This window comes from Amblyomma americanum, chromosome 10 (genome assembly GCF_052857255.1).
Source record: "Amblyomma americanum isolate KBUSLIRL-KWMA chromosome 10, ASM5285725v1, whole genome shotgun sequence".
Taxonomy (NCBI): Eukaryota; Metazoa; Arthropoda; class Arachnida; order Ixodida; family Ixodidae; genus Amblyomma; species Amblyomma americanum.
The window spans coordinates 119,108,222-119,131,970 of NC_135506.1; the positions used below are offsets into that span (position 1 = coordinate 119,108,222).

Sequence of the window (23,749 nt, forward strand, 5' to 3'; positions counted from 1 at the left end):
GCTTCGTATGGCAAATCCCGTAAAACTTTTTTGGAAAAAGATGGTGAAAGAAGTAAGCGCTTTAAATCGTTTAATCTGCTGCAGCTCGGGAACAATGAGAATGAGTGCAAAGCATGGAGGAAAGAAGGATACAAAGCTATTCTGAATGTAGAAACCCATTTGCTTAGCCACCCAGTCGAGGCAAACAAACCGATTTTTACAGAAAATTGTTTTCGATTCATTTTTGATATCAAAAGTTTCTTTACAACAATATTCCTTGCGCTGCGCTTGTCGCGCGCGCTGATAAAAACACACGCACAACAAAAGCCAGTTGGCGCCCGACGGCCTTTAGAGCGGAGAGGCGGCGTATCGCTATCGCCTCGGGGTCTTGTCGTTTTTGGTTTTACGGCGCAAAAACGATAGTCTTGCGTCGCTTGAGAGCACGTCTATATACTTCTACAGCCAGCCGAGTGCGGGAGCGGAAGCGAAAATGATGCGAGCGATCCAGGTGCACAAATTCGGGGGGCCGCAAGTCCTTCAGGTGGCGACCAACGTGCCGATTCCCAAAGTGGAGCCCGGAAAGGTACGGCTGCGTCGTCTGCTGTAACATGCAAACTGCGTCTGATCGTTTGTTGATCTATCGCTTGTAGTTCGGCGCTTTAGTGCGATGAATGTGCGAATATGTGAGCTTGAACTGCGCAAATTACATTGGTAGCGGTGAAATAGGGTGACACACACGCATAAAAAGACGAAAACAGCTGTGTGCAGCAGTTGCTCCGTGTGCGCTGTAACAGGTGCGCATGTCCGAATTGGTGTTCTACGTATACGCCCGGGTTCGAACCCGACCGCGGCGGCTGCGTTTTTATGGAGGAAAAACGCTAAGGCGCCCGTGTGCTGTGCGATGTCAGTGCACGTTAAAGATCCCCAGGTGGTCGAAATTATACCGGAGCTTTCCACTACGGCACCTCTTCTTCCTTTCTTCTTTCACTCCCTCCTTTATCCCTTCCCTTACGGCGCGGTTCAGGTGTCCAACGATATATGAGACAGATACCGCACCATTTCCTTTCCCCAAAAACCAATTATTATTATTACTTGCTCGCGCGCACGCGCAAAAGTAGTTTGCGTGTGTCAGGACGCCAGCGTACTGCAGCTTTTGCTGCTCTTCTGTTAACTTAAGACTTGAGGTTTTGGTGTTCTGCTGCGCTTTGTCGTTAATAGGAGCTCGCGTAACGTCCGACATATGCATTCGATTGTTTTGCATGCGTTACGTTGCCCACATTTTAGTCGGCCCCTGAAATCTGTTTTCCGTATCCACTCACTCAAAAGTACCGGGCGCTGACAGCCATGCAGCAGTTGACGGCCCGGGCGACGATTAACGTCGTGCGCAGATCGCTACCATGTACGAAAATTATTGTACGAGCTGGTACCGAAAGTGTTTTAAACTACATGGTTTAAAGGACGCCACCAAAACGGCTAGGTCTTTGCTTCGGGCGAGCTTAATAATCGGACTCGCAAGATTATTCCCTCGCTTGAACGCCCTTCTGATGGGAAGATTTTGCGGGATTTTGACAGCGTGTACCCAACTTTGAAAAGTAGATCTTGTCATCGCTACGTTCCTAATATCTCTGTTTTGATATGTACCTGTTTTTCATATTAATGGCCTAGGTGTACTGCATTATGTAAATTAGGCAAGTAGCTGTCAGTACCTAACACTTGTGCCTAAAGAAGAAAATAGTGCAATCAGATATAGTAGATGGTGAATGCAAGCTTATGACAGTGCAGTATATATGAAGTCACATCACCATAAATTACAGGCTCTCCATGCTTGCAAAATTTCACATAAAGAAAGGGGCTGCTGGCCCGGAGGACGCATATGTTCAATCCCACTGCCACGGCTGTTGCATTTCTATGGAGGTGAAATGCTAGAGACCCTTGTATTGTGCGATGTCAGAACCTCAGGTGGTCGAAATTTTCTGGAGCCCTGCACTACAGCGTCCCGCGTAGCCCGAATCGCTTTGGGACGTTAAGCCCCATAAACCAAATCAAACCAGTTCTTAAAATTTCGTGACATATCTGACTAAATTGTGGTTTGTTGAATGTGTTCCCATTCAAGGTCAGGCTGCATATAGTAGTACCTGTTTTCGTGTACATATGCAGGTCCTGGTTCATGTTAAAGCAGCTGGCGTCAACCCTGTGGACACGTATATCCGTGAAGGTTCCTTTGGCTATTCCTACTCGGCACCCTACACGCCGGGAAAGGATGGGGCTGGATTGGTGGAAGAAGTTGGCGAGGGAGTCACCAGCGTCAAGGTAGCATGGTAGACAAAGGACTTCAATTAACGATACAATGCGCACTAAAAAAAAAAAGGAAACGTAGGCTATTGAGACAGGCTAGAAAGAAAGCTCAGTGATCCACTTGTTTTTTCAGCCGCACACATGGCTGTGTAAAACCTTGCATTAGAAGACTTCCTAATAGGGCCGTCATCCTGACTGCAACTGTAGATAAGCTGGCTGTCAGCTTTCTTTTCTTTATTTTCACTGAGCTAGCTGCATGAAGGGTGGTTTGCGAGGCACATGCCACTCTGACATGAATGCAGCAGGGAGCACGCACTCCTGAATTGTCGGCCTTGAACAACGAATGCAATCTAAAGTGTTACGGTAGTAGAGTGTCTGCCAGCCTGCAAGCTGTATCAGTGTCCATATTGGAGTAATTCATCTGAGGCACCTGTATTGCCTCACATTCATTTCTGAGGTGTATTAATATTGACTTCTCAGTTTGAATGTGTTTTATTTTTTGATTTTCTATTTTCCTCTTTTTAACAGCTGTAAACATATTTTTTTGCAATTATTTTGCTTGTACACAAATGTATTTTTCATGCATTCACCCGTGCATGGGCCCATAGTGGCTATAGGAGCTAATACGCAACCTGTGTAAGGCCACCGTGTTCTCATGGTCCCCAAACCTTGTCAACAATAGTAAGGTGTCAAACTGTGGCTTTTTGACTGTGCTGTAACATAAAACATGAAGGACTGCGTAGCTTTGCTGCAATGCACTCAACTCAACGAACACAAACTCTGTCCTGAAGAAAGGTTGACATGCAGTGTCAATAAACCTGAGACACTGCTCTTTGTGTTCCAACACAAATATCAGCCCACCTTCTAGCACAGGGCTTCTCAAACTTTTTGGCCTTGCAAAATACCACCAGTTATCAGAAAGTGCCCAGGAACCGAGCATGCCATGACATCTTTCCCTTCCTGCCTAACATGCCTGGTAAAAACATGTGCAAATTTACAGCCCTTAAAAGAAACTGCCCATATTCAGATATTAATGACTGGCTGCATAGGGGAACAGTCTGCTTTTAACAGTTCCAGTGTGATTAGTCTCAAATTAAAGCAGATGAAAGGAAACATGGTGATGTTGAGGCATGCATGGGTTCTGGTGCTTGGGGAACCCACAACAGCACACCTAGGAACCAAAGGGTTCCACACAACCCAGTTTGAAAACCCCTGTTCTAGCTCTTTTTTTCAGGGCTCCACGCGCATTATCTGGGAAAGCACTTCTTGACTGAAAGGTTGACTGAGAGGTCGACCTCATGACAGCAACGCCCATGCCTTTTTTTCAGCTGAGCCATTTGCGTTCTATGCTTTCCTACCTTCACAGCGCGGTGACCGCGTGTTCTTCTCCAACCGGAACCGGAACAATGTGCATGGATCATACGCACAGTACAGCCTGCTGGACGACGTAGATGTCTGGCCACTGCCGGAACGTGTGTCCTTTGAGAAAGGTGCGGCCCTCGGTATCCCATACTTCACCGCCTACAGGGCGATCGTGCTCAAGTAAGGCACCGTCCTTTTCGCACATGCATCTCCCAATTTGTGGCAATTTATTACATTAAAGGGACACTGGGGACTACTCATTGTTTGCCTATTGAAAACATGTGAAAGTTATGCAAGTGGGATCAGGATGGCTCTGCTCCTTTTGGTAGCCACAGCCAGTACTAAACCAGCAACAAATAATGAACGGCTAAAATGGCTGCTGAGGTTCGAGTCTCTTCTGTCTCTCATCTGTCTGCATGCAGGAAATGCTAATGTCAAGAAACTCTGACAACATGACTTAAACAGGAAATAGCACAAACCTACGGTGCTAAAAATGAGACGGGACATGAAAACGCAGTGTGGGAGCTTCAAGTTTCACCTGCCTTTCCTCAGTGCTACCTGTGTCAAGAGATCAGAAATGTGTGCACAAAATCACACAGTGACCTGCTGAAGTAATCTGCTATATCTTTTCCTCTTCAGCCTGCTACCTATTTCCTTCTTGAGATAAGGGCACTAGATAAGAGTGCTCTCAGTTATCTGCTTTCTTTGACATTTCCTTTCTTTGTTCTCTTTGTTATTTATAAACCTGCCTATTGGGAGCATAACACCAGCCAGAAATACTCTGCTTATTATCCTGCTCAGGGTTCACTGTGCTGCTTGGCAAGAGTCTACTTTACTTTATCGTTTAAGTGAGGGCAGCCAGATTGGAGAAGATAGGCTGGAGTGTGGCATGGTTTTGCCCATTATCAGATGCCTTCCTCCTTTTCCAAAAAGTGTTGTATTTGCAAGCATCGTTTTTGAGTAGGGCGGAGCCAAAAGTGAGTTCAGCACTTGTGCTTTTGGTGTCCTCTGTTGGGCATGTAAATCTTTTTTTCTGTGCTGACTCTTAGTTTTGTTAACTTGAGCCAGAGCTTGCGAATAGTGGCTTTCTGGTTCAATATGAGTTCGAAGCAAATACCATACTAGCAATTTTTCTCGAATTATTTGAAAGTGAATATTGTGAATTCTTCTGGCACACAAAAATGATCGAGTGCCAAAATAACCATTTTTGTGCATTTTTGTAACACACAAGGAGAAAAAGGGCTGTGGGTGCTGCAATCAGCTCAGACGCATACCATAAAAGTCAGGGAAGGGAGCCATGTCCTACAATCAACGCATGCTGTCGTGCCAGGTAATGCGGGTGCAGATCTGGGCGCTGTGCTTACTGGAAGCATCTGCCGGTGTATGCAGTGTATGCCGGATCCGGCCTGCTCCCGAGCGTACGCATAGCTGGGAAACTAGCATCACTGCCAATTTATTTTGATGGAGAGTGGTAGTTCTTTTTGCAAGTAAAAAGACTTTCTCAGTTCCCACTTCAGGCTGTTTCCATAAGTAGACAAGCAGATCTGAGGCAAAGACTACTCGGTTTCATTTCTCTCTTTCTGTTCTTGTAATCACTTTTAGTGGTTGTTGCATTTTTTTTACTAGTTTGGATCATACGACCCCTTCCCTAGTGGCTGCCTATCAAACCAGGCAGCGCTAAGAATCAACAGTTATTAGCGTTGCCAGCATACAAACATATGTCCCTTTCATTGCCCCGTACTTTGTAAATTTGTGCAAGCACAAAAATCAAATTTTTCAACTGGACAGTTTGAAGTAGAGAGCTATTTTCGGCCTGTCAAAAGATGCATGCTGTTCACAGTTGCACCTATTGGGCCTCAAAAATTCATGTACATAAACTGAATGCATCTTTCATGATGGCACATTCAGATGTTCCTCTTGCAGCGATAGCTACATTACGGTAGCATTTCGAGCCTTCAGCGTGGCGGCGCACCACCTTGTGGCTGCGTCGCCACACTGTCACGTCGTGGTTGGTCACGTAGTGCAAAGCAGTTGCCGGTGGCGCGGCACCGTGGCTGATCACGTGGTTGATCACGTGACCAAGTTCCACTCGGCCAGCTGTAGCTATCGCGTCACTCCAGGTTTAACCAGAGCTAAACCACTACCAATTTTTTTCCCTCTCATTACCAGTGAGTGGGATCATCTGGATCCTGCCATTACTAGTACCGAATTGCCATCTTTGCTAGTAGTATTTGTTCAATATTTTGCCACAGTATGATAATACAAGAATACTGGTGATCAGTACTGAAATTGCATCTCTGGAACACTGTGCAAGCATTTTATGATGTTGGCTGCATTGGAATTCACACTTCTCTTCACCAATTAGTTTCTTGTTATTATTGCATTTTGAAGCGCTAATCTGCCTTCTTCGTCTACCGTTCCAGGTCAGGTTTTCTGTTTGAGAAGTATATTTGTTATTGATCTCGTTTCTTCCTTTTGTTTTGTATTGATTGCCCCTTGCTGTGGTCTTGCAATGAAACTAGCAGTATTATGACTGAATAATTCAAATAAATATATAAATAAATGAATACTAAATAAAGGTGCTTTGTAATATTTATTTGTGCAGCCAGTCATTGCAGTGCCTGTTCTCTTTGCACTGAGTTTCGCAAACACCAAAGAGGTTGAAGACAGAAGATGACATTGCATTCAGGTGACGACAGCTGTTTAGCATTTCACACGCAAGGGAGACTTTCAGCAAAACAAATAGAATCATAAGGCACTGCTGGATTACCCAGTGCCAATGTCATCTTGTTTTCTGACTGCTCATTTTTCTCTGCTCTCCAACTTTTCACTGGTGTATCGTCATGTTTGGCACTTTTGTAGGTAATTTTTTTTAAATGCACTGGAAGGTTTGGGTACTCTTTCTGTGGCACCAGGTTGCTATGGGGTGTGCTAGGTTTCAAAGCCTCAGGAACTGAGTCTTTACTTGAATACTATACAGCGAACTCTCATGACCTTGAACGTGCTCAAAAATTGACACCAAAGGCTTGTAGCTTGTAATTTTAAGGTGTAATTACATAATTACTTATGAACTCTTCTTAGCTATTGACGAAAGCAGCTGATGTCTATTGGGTGCATGCACTGTCCATACTGTAGTCTATTCGAATGAAAACTAGACCAGCATTATAATGGGTGCTTGCTGCAGTCTGGTTTGTAGTGTCAGGTTCTGTCATCTCTCGCTCTGTGCCAACACCCTGTGTGGTGTGTGCAGGGCCAAGACGCAGGCCTCCCACCACCTCCTTGTGCACGGTGCAAGCGGCGGGGTGGGCACGGCCTGCATCCAGATCGCCAAGCACCTGGTTGGTGCCAAGGTGGCCGGCACCGCGGGCACCCCCTACGGCCTGGATCTGGTGCGGAGCCTGGGCGCAGACTTTGCTGCGTGCCACCGGCAGCGTGGATACCTTCCAAAGATCACGGTGGGTTTCCCTGCACGCTGTTCATGGTGCGGATGTCAGACCTGGGCAGATTTCACATTTCTACTGCGGTGCCAAACTGAAAGTATGGAATGCAGGAATTTTGTTTTGAGGGGCAGTCGGGACAAATTAAAGTTAGCTAGATAGATCACCTTAGATCTGGGGAGATAACCACATTCTAGTATAGTTACTTTCACTTGAAACGGTGCTTTCATGGGATAGAAAAGGCCAAAGAAAACGAAATGGATGTGTCACCGCCAGCACAACCAATGCTCGTTTTCGCAAGCAGACTGGCTAGGGTGCACCGCCATCCACTTTCAAATAGTGATCACAGAGTCCCTTAGAAGTTTAAATGAAGTGGTGAGAAAAAAATGTTCTATTTTTAAGTTCAATTTTCTCAGCAAAAAAAAAAACTGATGCAGTTGTTTTAGTGTCCGTATAAAAGAGTGGACACGCTAAATTTTTGGCTAAATGCTTTCTTCTGTGGTACAATATGCGACATGGTATGCAAGATGGTATGCATGGATCACCATGTAAAATTCATGCATGCTTGGTAGATAACTTATTATTTAATTGAAAAATTTATTCTCTCATGATGTTTTATTTTGGGATTCAACAGCTGAACGTTGTCTATGCCATCAAAGTTGGCTTCAATCTTCTCACGTGACGCTTAAGTAAATGAACTATAATATAATTGCTGCTTGATCATTTGAATTCACTCCAACTTTTAAACCAGGCTGCCTCAAAAAGCGAGAATGATAGCAAAGGAATAAAGAGCTATGGTATTGTATATTTTTACGCCTCATGTGAAACTGATATCAAACTTTATGTCATAGCTGCTGTAGGGTGCAGTTTCGGTTCTAGTTTAAAACACAACAAGGCTACCGATGCAGGTACCAATAGCTTGGATTGCTGGGAGTCAGGACGGATCATGCTTGCAGCAGCAGTTGTCGCATTGTGCAGTGTGACTGGCTATAACCGAGCGCTCGTCATCATCAGCAGCAAAGGCCCCTCTTATATCTCTCCAATTAAGTCAACGACCGATTTTTCGGACCCTCTAGGGAACGTAAAAACGTTCGAAAATTCAGGCAGTCCGAAAAAATGAATGCATGCAAAAAAAACGCACCTTTTTTCTTTTTTCCTCAGATCTAGAGGGTAAAGGGTGAAGTACCGGGTTTCCGAAACCCTGCCAAAGCATCAGTGAAGTGGCTATAAAAAGAGACGTTCAAAAATGGAGCCGACTGCCGGTTTATTATGTACATGTGTACTGTCAGGGCAGCCGGTGTTATTGCTGCAGTGGCTTGAAGAACTTGTTTATTGTCGTTTGGGTGGCGTTCCGCTTGCATGCGATCATATTTTCCTCAATCTGAGCAAGGGTCGTGTCAGCACTGTACACCGATGACAGCGTCAACAGTGCTCGCGTCAACTCTGCGCTCGTAGGCGGTGCAGGCATTGGCTCCTCCTCATTTTCAACATCGGAGTCATCCGAGTTCCCCACAACCTGACGGACTATTTCCTCGTCAGTCAGTTCTGCGCAGAAGTCGAGCCCGTTGTCAGCATCAACAAACTGCTCAAAAGTTATTTCTGTGGGTATGGAAACCCCAGCAGAGCGGAGGTCGTTGATCACGTCGTCCAAGGGCGGACTCACGTCGTCCAAGGGTGGACTCACGTCGTCCATGGGCGGGCACACGTCAATCGCTTTGTTGATTTCAGGAATGTCTGCTGCCTCTGTGGCAAGTACGAAGCCCGCGTGGCGAAAACAATTGCAAATAGCGTCTTGCCTCACTGCCTTCCATGCGTCAGCAAGCATTCCAACAGCAGACCGAAGGTCAACGTTGTAATCTTTGCCGTTTTCCACACAGCACCCTGCGGTGTAGTACCCGTGAACGGTACAAAAGCTTTAAATTGCGGATGACGCCTTGGTCCATCGGTTGGAGGACTGCAGTCGTGTTGGGTGGCATGAATTCCAGCTGGACAACCTTCAAGTTTTTAATGTGTCCATGAGCGGCGCAGTTGTCAATGAAGAGCACGACACGTCTGTTCTGAAGTTCAAACTTCCTGTCCAACCTGCGGACGTAACTTTTGAACAACTGCTGAGTCACCCATGCCTTTCTGTTGGCTTCGTACAACACTGGCAGCTTTGCCCCTTTAAAACACCTCGGGTTCTTTGACTTCCCGATTACTAACAAAGGAAGCTTCTCGCTGCCAGACATGTTGCTGCCGACGAGAACGGTCAGCCGTTCTTTACTATGCTTGCCACCGTGGCATGGGTCACCAGCAAAAGCCAGTGTTCTTTCTGGCAACAACTTAAAAAACAAACCAGTTTCCTCGCAGTTTAAAACGTTGTCAGCAGAGAACTGCTGCAACGAAGACTGAAGTTTTCCGTTGCGGTACTGCTCAATAACTGCACTGTCGACGGCGCCGCTCTCACCGCACATCTTCTTGAACTTGAGGTCATTCCGATGTTTAAAGTTCCTCAACCATCCATCACTAAATTTAAAATCCTCAATGTCCATTTGAACCGCGAGAGTTTCCGCTTTTTCTTTCAAGATGCAGCCCGAGACCGGCAACCTCTTTGATATCATCGAATTAAGCCACACGACGAGAGCTTCCTCGAGCTTTGGATGGACACCCTGGCTTGAATTCTTTTTTTGGGCACCAGACGGTTTTTCAGCCGCTTCCAGGATCTTGCCCTTGTTCTTGAGGAAATCCGATACTGTTTGCTTTGAAATACCGAACTCCTTGCCTACGTCAGCCTGCGATCGGCCGCTCACGACTTGTTTAAAAATGGCGGCTTTCTTCTCCATCGTTAATCGACGGTACTGTTTTCCGCGCTTCGATGCCATCGGCGAGGACGACGAAGACGGAGTGGGGGCCATCGCAGGCGAGCGAAATCCTCAAGTTGCAAACAGTGCAGTTCGCTGACGAGCGTCGAAGCAGCTAGACCTAGCGTCGCAGAGCGCATTTGACACAACCAAGGAGGGACACAACAGCACAACCACGCACCACACACCACGCTAGCCAAAATGTGGCCTGCGCAAACGAACGAAATGGCGCCGCGGCGCCTCCGGAAACTCCGCCGGAGGCGGGAGAGCAGCGTTGAACAGAGCCAGCATGGCCAGACCAAATCGCTGTGTGACGGCTAGATTCAGCTAGTTGTGGTTCAGAGCGGTGATATGCTTCGGCTGCAAGTCGATTTCCTTCGCAAGGGTGCTGCGCAAGAAGCCAAATGACCTTCCGTCGCGTCAAAAAGTCCGGAAAATTGGACGGTGGAGGGTTCGAGCGTCCGAAACTTCAGATGTCCTTATACATTGATTCTATGGGGCTCGTGGCGGTGCCGCGAAGGCGTCCGAAATATCAGGCATGTCCGAAAATTTGGGCGTCCGAAAATTCAGTCGTTGACTGTAATCCATTTCTGTGCCAGCTGTGGCCACCTTATCCCCGCAGGCTTCCTAAACTCATCTGCCCCCCTAACCTTCTGCCGCCCTCTGCTACGCTTGCCTTCTCTTGGAATCCACTCCGTTACCCTTAAGGACCAGTGGTTATCTTGTCTTCGCAGTACATGCCCTGCCCAAGCCCACTTCTTCCTCTTGATTTCAACTAGGATGTCATTAACACGTGTTTGTTCCCTCACCCACTCTGCCCGCTTCCGGTCTCTTAATGTTACACCTATTATTTTTCTCTCCATGGCTCACTGCGTTGTTCCTAACTTAAGCTGAACCCTCTTCATTAGCCTCCACGTTTCTGCCCTGTATGTGAGTACCCGTAAGATGCAGCTGTTGTACACTTTTCTCTTGAGGGATATTGGTGAACTACAATTCATGATGAGAGAACCTGTCTTATACGCTCCACCTCATTCTTATTTTTGAAGTTATTTCACTCTCGTTATCTGGATATCTGGTCACTGCCTGCCCTCAGCAGATGTACAGTTAAACCTGGATATAACAAAATTGAAAAAGGCCGAAAAATATTCGTTATAGGGAGGTTTTCGCTATATGCAGTTTCCGCAAGAAAGTTTGAAAAATAAATACAGAAACGAAACCAAGGTGCAAATCAAGGCCATTGAACTGGCCCAGAATGCATTTATTGCACTGAAAAGAAACGAGTGATTTTGCTCTGCTGTTTGTTGATGAGGGTCGGCACCACTGATCGTTCGTAGCACATCAAGGCACCTAATGCTGTACCACCATCTTCCAGCGAGCCCGCGACACGCCGCAAAACGTCGATGGCATCCAACACTTCATTCGTTGAAGGCGTATCGCATGGTGACTCGACCTCTGGAGATCCATCATCGTCGGTCTGACATCGGACACTTTCAATCAGCGCCTCATCCGACATCTCTTCTGTAGTTACGGCACAGTCGTCCGCATACAAAAAGTCACAGAGCTGCGCGTCATCCGGGGCTGCTCCATTCGCGTACAGCAAACGCAAACCCCAAGCTTCGGCGAGATCGGGCGGCCCTGAAGGCTCCACTCCTAAGTGCTCCTCTTCGTCAGTTTGCGCAGCCTGAACTTTTTTCGTTATGCGGGCTTTTCTGAAACAGTTGGTGATAATGTCCGCACTTGTTTCTCGCCACGATGCTTCAAGCATCTCGACTGCTTGGAAAATGTCCTCTTTCATTTCCCGTTGAGGACGAATGTTCAGAAGCAGTTTTTGGATCAGTGTACGCCGGTAGCTGCACTTCACGCTGTTGATAATTTCTTTGTTGAGGGGCTGTATTAGTGAAGTGCAGTTCGCGGGCCTATACTGCATTTCGATATTTGTAAGGTCGAGGCCTTCAACATGGTGCGCAGCACAGTTATCTAAGAATAAGCAAATTCTGCGGTCTTGCTTCTTGGCATCTTCATTAAACGCTCTCAACCAGTCACCAAATATTGCCCGTGTCATCCACGCTTTCGTGTTAGCTACGTATTTCACGGGCATCCGGTGTGTTCCTTTGAAGCACCTGGGGCGGCCACTGTTACCGATAACCAGTGGGACGCGCTTGTCAGTCCCGTCCGACTTAACACACAGCAAAACAGTTACACGAAGTTTACTATGCTTGCCTCCGTGGCAGGTGTCGCCTTTCAGGCTAAGGGTGCAGTTCAGAAGCAACTGATTAAAAAGAGCGGTCTCGTCACAGTTGTAGACTTCGGACGCGTCGTAGCGCTCCAGAATTGCTGGAAGTTTTTCTTCAACCCAAGAATTGGCAGCGTCGCTGTCCGCAGAAGAGGTCTCACCACTTATTATCTTTCCAGCAATGCCATATCTGCGTTTGAAGCCTTGAAGCCATTCATTGCTCGCTTTTAGGTCATGAAATCCCAAGATACAGGCGTAATCCCGTGCCTTTTGCTGCAAGAGAGCACCGCTAATCGGAAGATTTCTAGCCCTCATGTCCATGAACCATGTGAACACCGCCTTGTCCACGTCGGTGTATGTTGATGGCTTTAGCTTCTTCTTTTTGCCACTAATAGTATCGGACTCCACTGCACCGCGAATCGCATCTTTTGCCTTGAGTATCGTAGAGAGAGAGCTGGCTGGGATTTCAAACCTGGCAGCTACATCCTTCTTTTTTTCGCCTGCAGCAACGGCGTCCAGAATAGCAATTTTGTCCTCAAGAGACAATATTTTCCGTTTTTTCGTAGACGCATTCATTCTCAATGTGTCAAAGCACCAACGCGACCTGATGCACAGATATACGAAGTCGAGAATAAAGTGCACACACCGGCACGGCTAAGGGAACAAAAAAACAGATTCGGAAAGCGCCAGCTTTTCACACATAGAATCTTCGAGAAACGCGTGTAGTGCCGCTTAGTGTCACGCGTACGAAGTGAAGTGGCTTCTCCAGCAGCTAAAGAGTGGCACTGCCGGCGCGAAAGCAAGCGGAGCCTGTGCATTATCATCATCACCACCGGGCGGGCGGGTGATGCTGCTCGCTTGCCGCCGCTGCGAATGTTTTTTTTTAGACGTTCATCGTTCTTGATCATTAACTAACGAAGAAATTTGGCACAATTTAGCTCTATGTTCTTAAAATACGGGGAAAAAAAGACAAGGTGGTCGACGGCGCAAATTCGTTATTTCGAGGTTCTCTCCCCCGGCCACTTTGTTACTTTGAGGTCACAAATACATGGGTTTCTATGGGACTGGCGACGGGGAATAGAAAAACTTCGTAAAATCGAGGAATTCGTTTTATGGAGTTTCGTTATAGACAGGTTTAACTGTATTCGCTTGCGACTTCCAGAGCTTCATTGCATATCGTAAACTGCTCTTCCATTCAGAGTGCGTTGAACATTACTTTTCTTTATAGTATTTTTAGACACACTATTCCGCTTTGACTAAGTGCTTTGACAGCAATGAATGATATCAGCCACTACAGCGTCCACTCAGCTGTTGAAACCGAAGCAGCTTGGTTAAGACGCCTCCAATATGGGCTCAATAAAAGATTTACTCTATCAGTCAGCATGAGAGAGGACATTCAATCATACATGTTATTTGCCTGGAGCACGGAATTACTCTGTGGCAATTAATTTTTACTACTGCCCTGTGCGTCATTACAAAGAAAGAGCATACAACCGAAGTTTGGTTTCTGTTGCTCTCTAACAAGTTGAAAAATGGGGAGAACGGGGGAGGGGGGGTGAGGGGGAGGATGAAGGAGTATCGAACTATTTTGGAAGAAATGAGTCTAAAGGTTCTAATCTTTTTGATGTTGACATATGTGATCGTGAATCACCACTGTTAGAATAGTGATATAGTGATGGAATATAAACTATACCACATGTTGTCTGGTTATAAATACGTACCTATTTGTGTAATTTGCACGCTTTCTTTCTTTAAATTAATAAGCCTGCAAAAAGGGTGTGTGGAAATTGCGTGAAAATTTTGTGAACAAATCTTAAAAACTCACCAAAGGCCATAATGCACAATATGTACTGTATATTGTCACCTATACATCAACCCCCCAGCTCGCACCCCTCTCTGGCCATAAAAACCAGTTTACTCCAAATATAAGATGTATACCACCTACAACCCTGCCCACGCTTTGTAGTTCCCCACGGGATGGCGTGACGGTGCAGGTGCAGCTCAAAGCAATAAATGCGCGCCGGTATTATCGTGAAGCCAGCAGTCAAAGTCAAGTGGAGATAACGGACAATAAAACGGTGCCCTCGCGTGCAGCGCAGCTGACTAACGGCAGACCGATTGATCAGCTAATGGTTCAGTAGTTTTGAATTCTGGATCACACGCAATTCTTTGTCTGGGAAAGCGACCGCCACCGCGAGCGAGCCAGGTAAACGGCGCTCAGTTCATCTCCTCACCGCTTGCACCTTTCGCAGCCACGCGTGGCAGCGCGGTGGCGCTGATGTTCCAAAGGCTGCCTTCGCACACTTGCGTGCATGTTGGTGGCCTGGAGCAGCAGGGAGGGCAAAATATGCGAGTAAAAGATTTTTCAATAAACCCCGGTAATAAATTACGGGTGTGCAAATTACACAAGTAAATAGGTTATGCATTGTTTTTCATAAAATGTCATGACAGCTTGGCATTTTCAAAAGTGAGCAAAAGGAAACATTTTTTTTAGAGAGAAATTAATATATACTATAGCTTGATACAACTCAAGAACAAAGCGGCAGGTGGCCCCAAATAATGCTCTCCAGCCAATGGTGTTGAATGATTTTCGTGACGCTGTGGTTAATACAATTAAGTCATAGGTAATCTTTTTTTCATTTATCACCGCCTGGGATGTTATGATAGCAGGGCCAATCGGATGAATTACGACTTGATGAAAATCAGTCAGTGCCATTGGCTGAAAGTCTTCCTTCGAGAGGCATCTGCCACTTGGTTCTTGAGTTGTATCCGACTCCGACTATAGGAGCTAATCACGTGTGCAAGAAAGTTATTGTAGAAATGAAACCTTGTATGCTTTCTGTGTGCGTTGAGATTAATGCTTTTGGTTTGGGCAATGTTGTTTCAGCTAACATTTTGTCACAGGAATTCCTACTGTATGCTGCTGTGGTATTTGAAATAAATTCAGGAGAATTTGAATGCATATGGGAGAAAATCTATTTTGTTGGAATAGCTGATGATGCAGTTGGGTGGTATTGATACAAGCTGCATTAAAGAGCAACACTATAATTGCTTTTTCTGACGTTAGTGAAAATCTGTATGTGGAAATAAACGCGGCTTCAAGGTATGTATCAAATGTTTACAGCCTGAGGGGTCTGCATTCAAGCTGCGTTGTTGCATTCGTGGAAGACCTTGCTCGGGGGAGAGGACGAAAGTTCACACCTTCCAGAGATTTGGAACACTGACAATGCATATAATGGGCTGCTCAGCATGGCCCAGAAGTGAACCCTTGGGGCCCTGTGCTTGTGACAAAGGCTGTGCTGTCGCACTTGGTACAAGCTACAACATACAAGGAGTACTAAGAGTTCATTTTCTGACGCAGTGGGAGCACAGTTGTGAAGGAAATTGATGCGTTTGCTGTCGCTGCAAAGAACAAGGTACCCCGACTGTTTGTGCAAGTTGGGTGTTCTGGGCAAAGGATCATTTATTTGCTGTAAAGCGAACTCCTCAGTTGAATCACTTCAGACTCATTGCAAGCTGTACTGAGTGCAATAGGACATAGCAGTACTTCCTTGAGGCAGCGTTCGGAGTGGTTTAATCAAGAAAAGTGCTTTAAATATACTTTGTGGTCCTTCGTGAGAAGCATATGCACAATTAGAATACTATGTCATAAAAAAAAAAGAGACACAGTTTGCATGTACTAGCCCTATTCTCTGATTACTCAGTTTCTGTTTAATCTGGTGGTTATGGTAACCTTATTAGCAATTTGATTGTTTGCTTTATTCCTCTGTGCAGTTATCTTCACATATATCTACATATTTGTATTCAATATGGATGATATCAATTAGAGTATTTTATATGGCGTTTATGTGAATGATAATACTTTGTAATTTATTATTTTATCTTACAAGTTTTCTTGTACAGGTCTGTTACATAGCTAGTCCGTGCATTGCGCGTGCCGTGCTTCCCTGGAACACAGACGGACGCTCGGGATAGAAAAGCCTTTATTCGTACCAATCAGCCAGCTTATATAGCGTGACCGGTCGAGGGTAAGGGGAGGAAGGAACGAGGGAAAGCGTGAGAGACATGCGCTTGGCGTTCGTCAGTGATAATGCAGAGCGTTTACAACATTTCTCTTCCCTTAATGATAAAGTCGCTGTATTGGCTTCTTTTGGCGCGTGGAACGTTGCAGTGACTGCGGCATGCATGGTGGCTGCACCGATGCAGTTTCTTCCTGCTGCTGCTGCTGGCCTTTTTCTTCTTGCGCTGCTGACGAATTCGCCGGTGATGTAGCCACTGGAGGTGGGGTATCTGCTCGAGGGATCGCACGCTCCACTCCTTTTTCGTGCAAAACCGGCGATGGTGTCTCTGCTTGGACAGCGTTGTCTTCCACTGGGCCGTGATCCAGCGCACGTGGGGGAGTTGTGTGTCAAACACGCCTGACCGGTCCGGCTGGTGTCTGTACGGTGACCATTCGTGACCCTCCAGTAGACGTGACTGTGCCAGGGAGCCATTTTCATCTGGCTCCGAGACGGAATCTGTAACAATGGGAGGGAAGCATGTGTCCAGTCGAGACCGGAGACAATAACCAAGAAGCGCCTCTGAAGGAGACTTGCCCGACCTGTTAGGTGTCCTTTTGTAATTAAAAAGCAATCTGTAAATGTGGTTATCTAATCTTCCGGCCCCCATCTTCTTGAGGCCATCCTTTATCGTTCTGGGCCGCCGCGGTGGCTGAGCGGTTATGGCGCTTGGCTGCTGGCCCAAAAGACGCGGGTTCGATCCCAGCCACGGCAGTCGAATTTCGATGAAGGCGAAATTCTAAAGGTTCGTGTACTGTGTGATGTCAGTGCACGTTAAAGAACCCCAGGTGGTCATTTGCAGTTAATTGCCTCAGTTCATCAACTGGCACTGTTCCGTCTTGGAATCCTGCTAGAGCAAGAATGCAGTCAGGGGGATCGTCTGATTGCAACTCTGTCGTAGGTTGTGGCAGTCGACTCATGGCGTCGGCATGCAGAAATTGCTCACCCGGCGAGTACTGGAACTTGTAACGGAAACCTCCAAGGAACAGAGTGCAACGTTGTATGCTAGCGGCTGCCAGTGATGGGGTCGGTCGATCTGCCCTCAGCAATCCCAGGAGAGGCTGGTGGTCGGTAACAAATGTGAACTCTCAACCTACGAGAAAATCCTGAAACTTTGTTACGCCAAATACAAGGGCAAGGGCTTCGCGTTCGAGTTGAGAGTAATTCCTTCCAGCCTTTGTCAAGGTTCGTTAACAGAAGCCTATGGGCTTGTTGACTTTGCCATATGTGCGGAATAGCACGCCGCCAATCCCATGTTGCGACACGTCACACTCCAGCTTGAGGTCTGCAGCCGGATGGAAATGGGCAAGTACCCCTGCCCGACGAAAACCTTGCTTAGCTTGCATAAATGCTGCCTCCTGCATTGTTTCCAAGATCCACCGTGTGTTCTTCTCTAGCAGCTTGTACAAAGGTGCAAGGATGGATGATAAATTCGGCATGAACTTTGTGTAACATGTAATCATGCCCAAAATTGCGCGCAGCTCCTGCACGTTTTGTCAACAAGGAACTTGCATGATTGCTTCCATATGCTGCTCTGTTGGATATAAGCCCTCAAGGTAAATTCAGTGGCCTAAGTAGGAAACCGACGCCTGGCGAAATTTACAGTTGTCCAGTCTGAGCTTAAACCCCGTGCTCCTGGAGACGCTGGAGCACAAGCCTTAACGTACCAGTGCCACCGTGTTTTTCCGATATCAGTAAATCGTCGAGGTAAGCCTGGACACCTGATATGCCTTGCAATACAGTGTCGATTTTCCGTTGAAAAATTCCAGGCGCGGAAGCTATACCGAAAGGTAAGCAGAACAACCCCCGGTGCATGTCGATAACGCATAGTTTCTTGGACTTGTCATCGAGAGGGATCTAATTATAGGTGTCACGCAGGTCGAGCGTGCTGAATTGCTCTCTGCGATTCAAAGACTCAAAAATGTCATCGATAAGAGGCAGCGAATATTGCTCCAGCTCGCATGCAGGGTTTAGGGTTACTTTGAAATCTGTGCAGATTCGAGCGGTGCCATCCTTTTTCAGTACCGGCACAATTGGTGTAGCCCACTCTACGTGTGTTACAGGGGACAACACTCCGATGGTTTCAAGCCTTTCAATCTCTTTGGATACCTTGTCGCACCAAGCAAATGGAAGAGAACGGGCCTTACAGAATCTTGGTGTGGCTCCTTCTTTAAGTTGCAAATGCACTGGTGGTCCGTCTATCAGGCCCAATTCTGTGCTGAAAATGTCTTTGAAAAATCCGAGATCACATCGTCCACAGTCGATGCACAGTTCCTCCCGAAGCTCCGCCCCAGCTTTGCCCCGATGTTGAGGACTGACGCCCCGGCATTGCTGAGTTTTGGTATCAAGTCACGTCCGCAGAGGCTTGGTCCCGAGCATTCGATAACAATTAATGAGCCCTCGACAATAGTCCCATTGTACGAGACTGGCAAGGTCCCTAGGTAACAGGAAAATTTTATGTTGCATGGTGACAATGGTGGCCACTGTTTCTTGTGCTGCTCGAAAAGTTGCCTAGGTACTACACACACCGCTGAACCGGTATCGACAATCATCGGTATATTGCTGTTACACCACGTGAACGTTCGGCGAATCGGAGGTTCCAACTGAGATTTCCGAGATGCAACCAAAGTCCAGATGTGCATGCTGTCGGCCGCGTCATCCAAGGTTTCCTCTGCTACATTTAAGGCTTGGCTTAACCTGCTGTAAGCATGGGTTTTCTGGCGTTCCTTGCTGACATTGCTAAGGCACTTTTTTGCCAGGTGCCCGAACCTGCCGCAGCGGTAGCATCGAGCTTTCATCCAGCTACACGCGTTTCCATTGTGTTTTGTGCCTCCGCACCATCCACACACTAATACCGGCTCGTCGCAGGTCCGTCGTCGCGCTTATCTTCATTACAGCTGTCAAGTCCGAAGAAATCGCGTTGGAATACTTTTCTGCTGCCTCAGAGCTAAGCGCTATCGCTTCGGCTTCCTTCTGCGTGAGGTCTGTTTTCGCCAGCAGCTGCTTTTGCAGGGCACTGTACCTGACGCCTCATACTATCCTGTCGCGAAGCATTCTATCGAGCATGCTTCCGAAGTTGCAGCCATCTGCTATTTGGCGAATTTTAACAATGAATGTATGAACAGACTCACCTTCAAACTGGCGCCGGTTGAAAAAGCGGAAGCTCTCCGTTAATTCGTGGCGTTTTGGGTCAAAATACGCACTTAGGACTTCAATTACTTCTTCGTACTTCAGCACATTAGGCTTCTTCGGTGCAACTTTCCCTGAAAGTACTTGTACTGTGCGTGTGCTCAGAGCAGAAATGAGCAACGCCCTTTTCTTCATTGAATATTCGATTTTAGTTGCTTTGAAGTAGGCTTCAACTTTCGTAAGATACGTCCTCCAATTGTTCCTGCGGTCATCATACTCGGGAAGCTGGTGATGTGCCATGGCCGAAATGTTTATGTCCAGTGGCTCTGTCTTGACTGTCATTTCACGGTGGCTCTCGTCATGGGTTCACTATGAGCTCGTCGCCACTGTTGCATGGCAAGTGCGCGTGCCGTGCTTCCCTGGAACACGGACGGACGCTCGGGATAGAAAAGCCTTTATTCGTACCGATCAGCCAGCTTATATAGCGTGACTGGTCGATAGTGAGAGGAGGAAGGAAAGAGGGAAAGCGTGAGAGACATGCGCTTGCCGTTCAACATTGTGATAAGGCAGAGCGTTTACAACAGGGTCGTTACGAAGTTTTTTTTTTTAAGAATGCCTTTCTGGAGGCCCCTAACATATATGTAAATAAAAAAATTACAAGGCAGCACTTCAGTAATTTACATTCAAGTACTGCAAAAGCATTGCAATTCTATTCCAATTTTATTCCGATTTTATTCTAGTCTCATTCTAATTTTATTGAAATTCTGTTCCAACGCTTTTCTAATCCTATTCTATTCCGCTGTAGTTGATGCAGCTGTAGTAGTGTCTATTACTGCTTAACATTGCATATTCACCGCAGCAACGGCCTAGTGGTTTGAGCATTCGTCTGGCATGCGGGAGGTGCGGGGTTCGATTCCCAGTGCCGCCGGGTATCCACCGGTGACACTATAGGACAAGTTGTCGGGCTAGTTGGTGATGATTCATTCTTTTGTTGACAGCGCTTAAACAACACGGACAGAAGACATAGACATCAGCGCCTGTGATGTCGTCTTCTATGTCGTCTGTCTGTGTTTTTAAGCACTGTCAACAAAAGAACGGTGACACAATGTGTGCAAGCTTTCCCTAGCCCAGTGCGCGTCTTTTTTAGGGTGAAATGCTTGGGAAATGGGTCTTGGACCCCACCTTGAGTAGAAGAAAAAAAACATTGTGCCATGGTGCTTTTGGCCACAGATGCCCTTGCACCATAAAAATTCATCATCATCATCATCAACATTGCATGTTTTGCTGCCTTTGATGATGTCACACCTGTTTCACTAAACCGCGAATTTTGTAATACCACCACTTTTTTGGTGACGTCAGGTTTTCATGTTGATGAGGAATCTAATGCTTTCACAGTAATAAATAAATATTTAGAATCAGCTTGGTGTTGAAAAAGTTGTGGTTTTGCAGCCCCGTCACTTGGATCTGAAAAGAGGACTATTTATTTCGATTTCTTTTCATCTGACAGTGGAGGACAATGAGAGTCCCATTGTTCGTGTTCTGGATGACTGGCATAATATTGTTGTAAGGCCCACTATACTTTGTCTCACAAGTTGTTTGCAGCACTGTGAAAGGTAGAGCTCTCTCGCTCAATCAGTGCCAAGGAAGACAACAAATACTAGTCCCTCGAGTATTTGGACAGTGTTGGAACTATCTTTCAAGCAGTTATTGCAGCAATTGAGAAGGTAGTTCAGTACGGCGTTTTTTAAGTATAGCGAGCGTTTCATTCGCCGGGCAAATTAGCAGAGAAAGTTTGCATGAATGCAGAAGTGCAGGGGCCTGTTGCAAAGTGGTGTACCACCATTCATAAACATGGTGTCCGGCAAGTCAGCCGAGTCACCTGCGTGAAGCAGCTGGACAGTGGTGCCCTTTCCTTCCCAGGGGTGGCACAACCAGTTGCAGGGTGAGGGGCATGGAGGAACATGTTTTGCAGCACACAGCGTTTTGATTGGCACGGATTGCCGCAACCTTCAGAGCGCTGTGAACAACTTGTGAGATGGAGTATAACTCATTGGCCTCCTTTTACCACTGACAGGAGTGGACTGAAGGGCACGGCGTGAACGTCATCATCGAAATGCTGGCCAATGTCAATCTCGAACATGACCTCACCCTCCTGGGCCAGAATGGCGTTGTTGTTGTGAGTATGGCCTGTGCTCTATGCTGGACTTCTGCTTCTGCTTTGTAAATATTGGCATGCCAGGAGTACTGAAATACATGCACCTGGAGACAGCCTTGAGGGCAGGTTTTGAATCTCTTCATTTTCTTTGTAGTAAATGCTATGTTCTCGGTGCAGACTGGGTGTCCTTGGATTGTTGCTGAATGCGACTGGTGGAGAACACTGAAAAATTTATTTTTAATCTGCACAGAAGGCATTTAACCATGAACATGTACCTTTAAGAAAAAAAAAAAAAAAGAGGTCATTCTCTATTTAGAACTTCTTTTAACAAATGTGTAAGGAATCTTACCACGTTTATTCATCATCTCATGTATTTGCCAGATGTGCGAAGAAGAAAAGCCTGCAGGAAGTTCCTACTGTTCACGAATTCCAAGTAATATGCTGCATCTTATCTTGACTGGTATTAAGTACCGTATATACTCGCCTAATGAACCCGCCTCCCACTTTTGTCTTCCAGAATTTACTTTTTTTTTTTTCAGCGTTTAGCTTTTTGTAGCTGGCTCCTCAGTTCTCGTGCCGTCCGCATCGATTACCTTGGAAGTGCGCCGAGATTCGACCCGCCATCCATAACATCACCACTTGTTTGTTTATTTTTTTGAGAACTCCTGCCAGAGAATCGCATTACACACTCTTCACTGTCCTGTGTTTTTTTTTTTAACCTCTCGTAAAAAATGCGCGCCTGATCTTCAGGGATGGTGTTCAGCATGTTTGCGTTATCTCGCCGCGATAGGACGGCCGCCGCCAGCTACCACCACAAAATTGCTGGGTCATGTCAAAGTGAACGATGCTAAGCACCAGTGGCACGAATGGTGACTGCTTGCGTTTGCTGATGACGGAAGGACGGACGAGCTATGAGGATGACATGAAATCTTGACCCTTCCAAAAAGATCTGTTGAAACTTTTTTTCCCGCATAATGAACCCTCCCCCACACTGATGTCAACTTTTCTGGAAAAAAAGTGGATTCATTAGGCGAGTATGTACGGTATGAATGCTTTTAGCTCCAGTTGTCGGCATGCCACGGGGGGTGAACTTCACACCAGAACGGAGGGAGAACATGGAGTGAACGGAAGGAAGAACACAAAGGCGAGCCTAAATGAACTTTTTCAAAACTTTCCGTCTGTCCCCTGGAGCCTATGTGCTGCACTGCTGCCAGCGCAGCACATGCCTCAACAACTGCGTCTTCCTAGTCCCCTAGTGGGCGAAGCCAGCGAGTAGCGTGAAGTAGGCTATACTTTGCCCTGCAGCCCGAGCAGCGTCTGCGCACTCCTCGCGATGTGTGAGCAATGCGAGAGTGACACGACTATTGTGTAATTGGTACATCTGCGTGCAATACCTTCTGCCGCCACAACAGGTTCTGCTCCACACCGAAGGATGTCTCCGCGACTCCACACATGTTGCACTTTCTTACCTGAGCAACGCTGCGAATGGATGGTTGTGCTTTGCCGATATGAAAGTTTGCCTTGGAACAAGGGTCAGCTTCTAGAATGTGCTACGCTGGTTCGGCAAAGCATTTCATGCTTATGTCTACTAGCTCTCAGCCATGAGAGGGAATGCATTTTTTTCAGTTCCCTTTTACTTTGGGGAGACAGTTGTGCCCTAGCATGTATCACGCACAGGTTTTAGGAGTGGTTAGAAAGTAGAATATCAGAAAATGGAACACTGAGTGCTGTTTTGGGTGCTGAGTTGTGAAGCTGCATGAAGCAGCCATGATTGCATGCTAAAATCACCGTATGAGACCGAGCTCCTTTCACTTAGGAGGACATGGAAAGTGACCAGCAGCAAGAGAGTGGACTTCAGAAATAGGAAGATACTAGTTAAATGTGTGGCCTGGTCACTGAATCTTCCAGGACCACCACAGATTGGTGGAGAAAAGAAATGAGCTTGTGAAAGCAGATCTGTGTGTGGCTGGCTGTCAGTGAGAACTGTGCTCCTGACTTAGGGACGGCAGCTACTTGCCCAAATGCATTCCTGAACCATACAACAGTTTTGCAACACAGCAGTCTCTATTTGGTCTGTCATGGATGTAGTATGTCTGAGCAACACAGTTGATTTGCTTGGCTTGCAAAGCCTTCCAAATGAGCCACAGTTGTTGCTAGCCATGATGTAATGGAAAAATAGAAAGGACAAAAAAACTGGACTTGAGTGCATCCATTGAGGAGTATAAAGCACAATGCAGTGATTGATGGTAATCTCCTGAGTG

The 23,749-nt window shown here is 46.5% G+C and overlaps 1 protein-coding gene across 1 annotated transcript in view; it reads left to right on the forward strand.

Annotated features, from left to right (window-relative positions):
* Positions 1 to 319: 319 nt before the first annotated feature.
* The window catches only part of LOC144107491 (quinone oxidoreductase-like), a 41,400-nt gene continuing 17,970 nt past the window's right edge, over positions 320 to 23,749 (forward strand). The window contains exons 1-5 of the mRNA XM_077640507.1: positions 320 to 562; positions 2,137 to 2,289; positions 3,641 to 3,816; positions 6,887 to 7,091; positions 21,408 to 21,509. Of these exons, the coding sequence (XP_077496633.1) occupies positions 470 to 562; positions 2,137 to 2,289; positions 3,641 to 3,816; positions 6,887 to 7,091; positions 21,408 to 21,509 (729 nt within the window). The 5' untranslated portion in view covers positions 320 to 469. The remainder of the gene's footprint in view (positions 563 to 2,136; positions 2,290 to 3,640; positions 3,817 to 6,886; positions 7,092 to 21,407; positions 21,510 to 23,749) is intronic.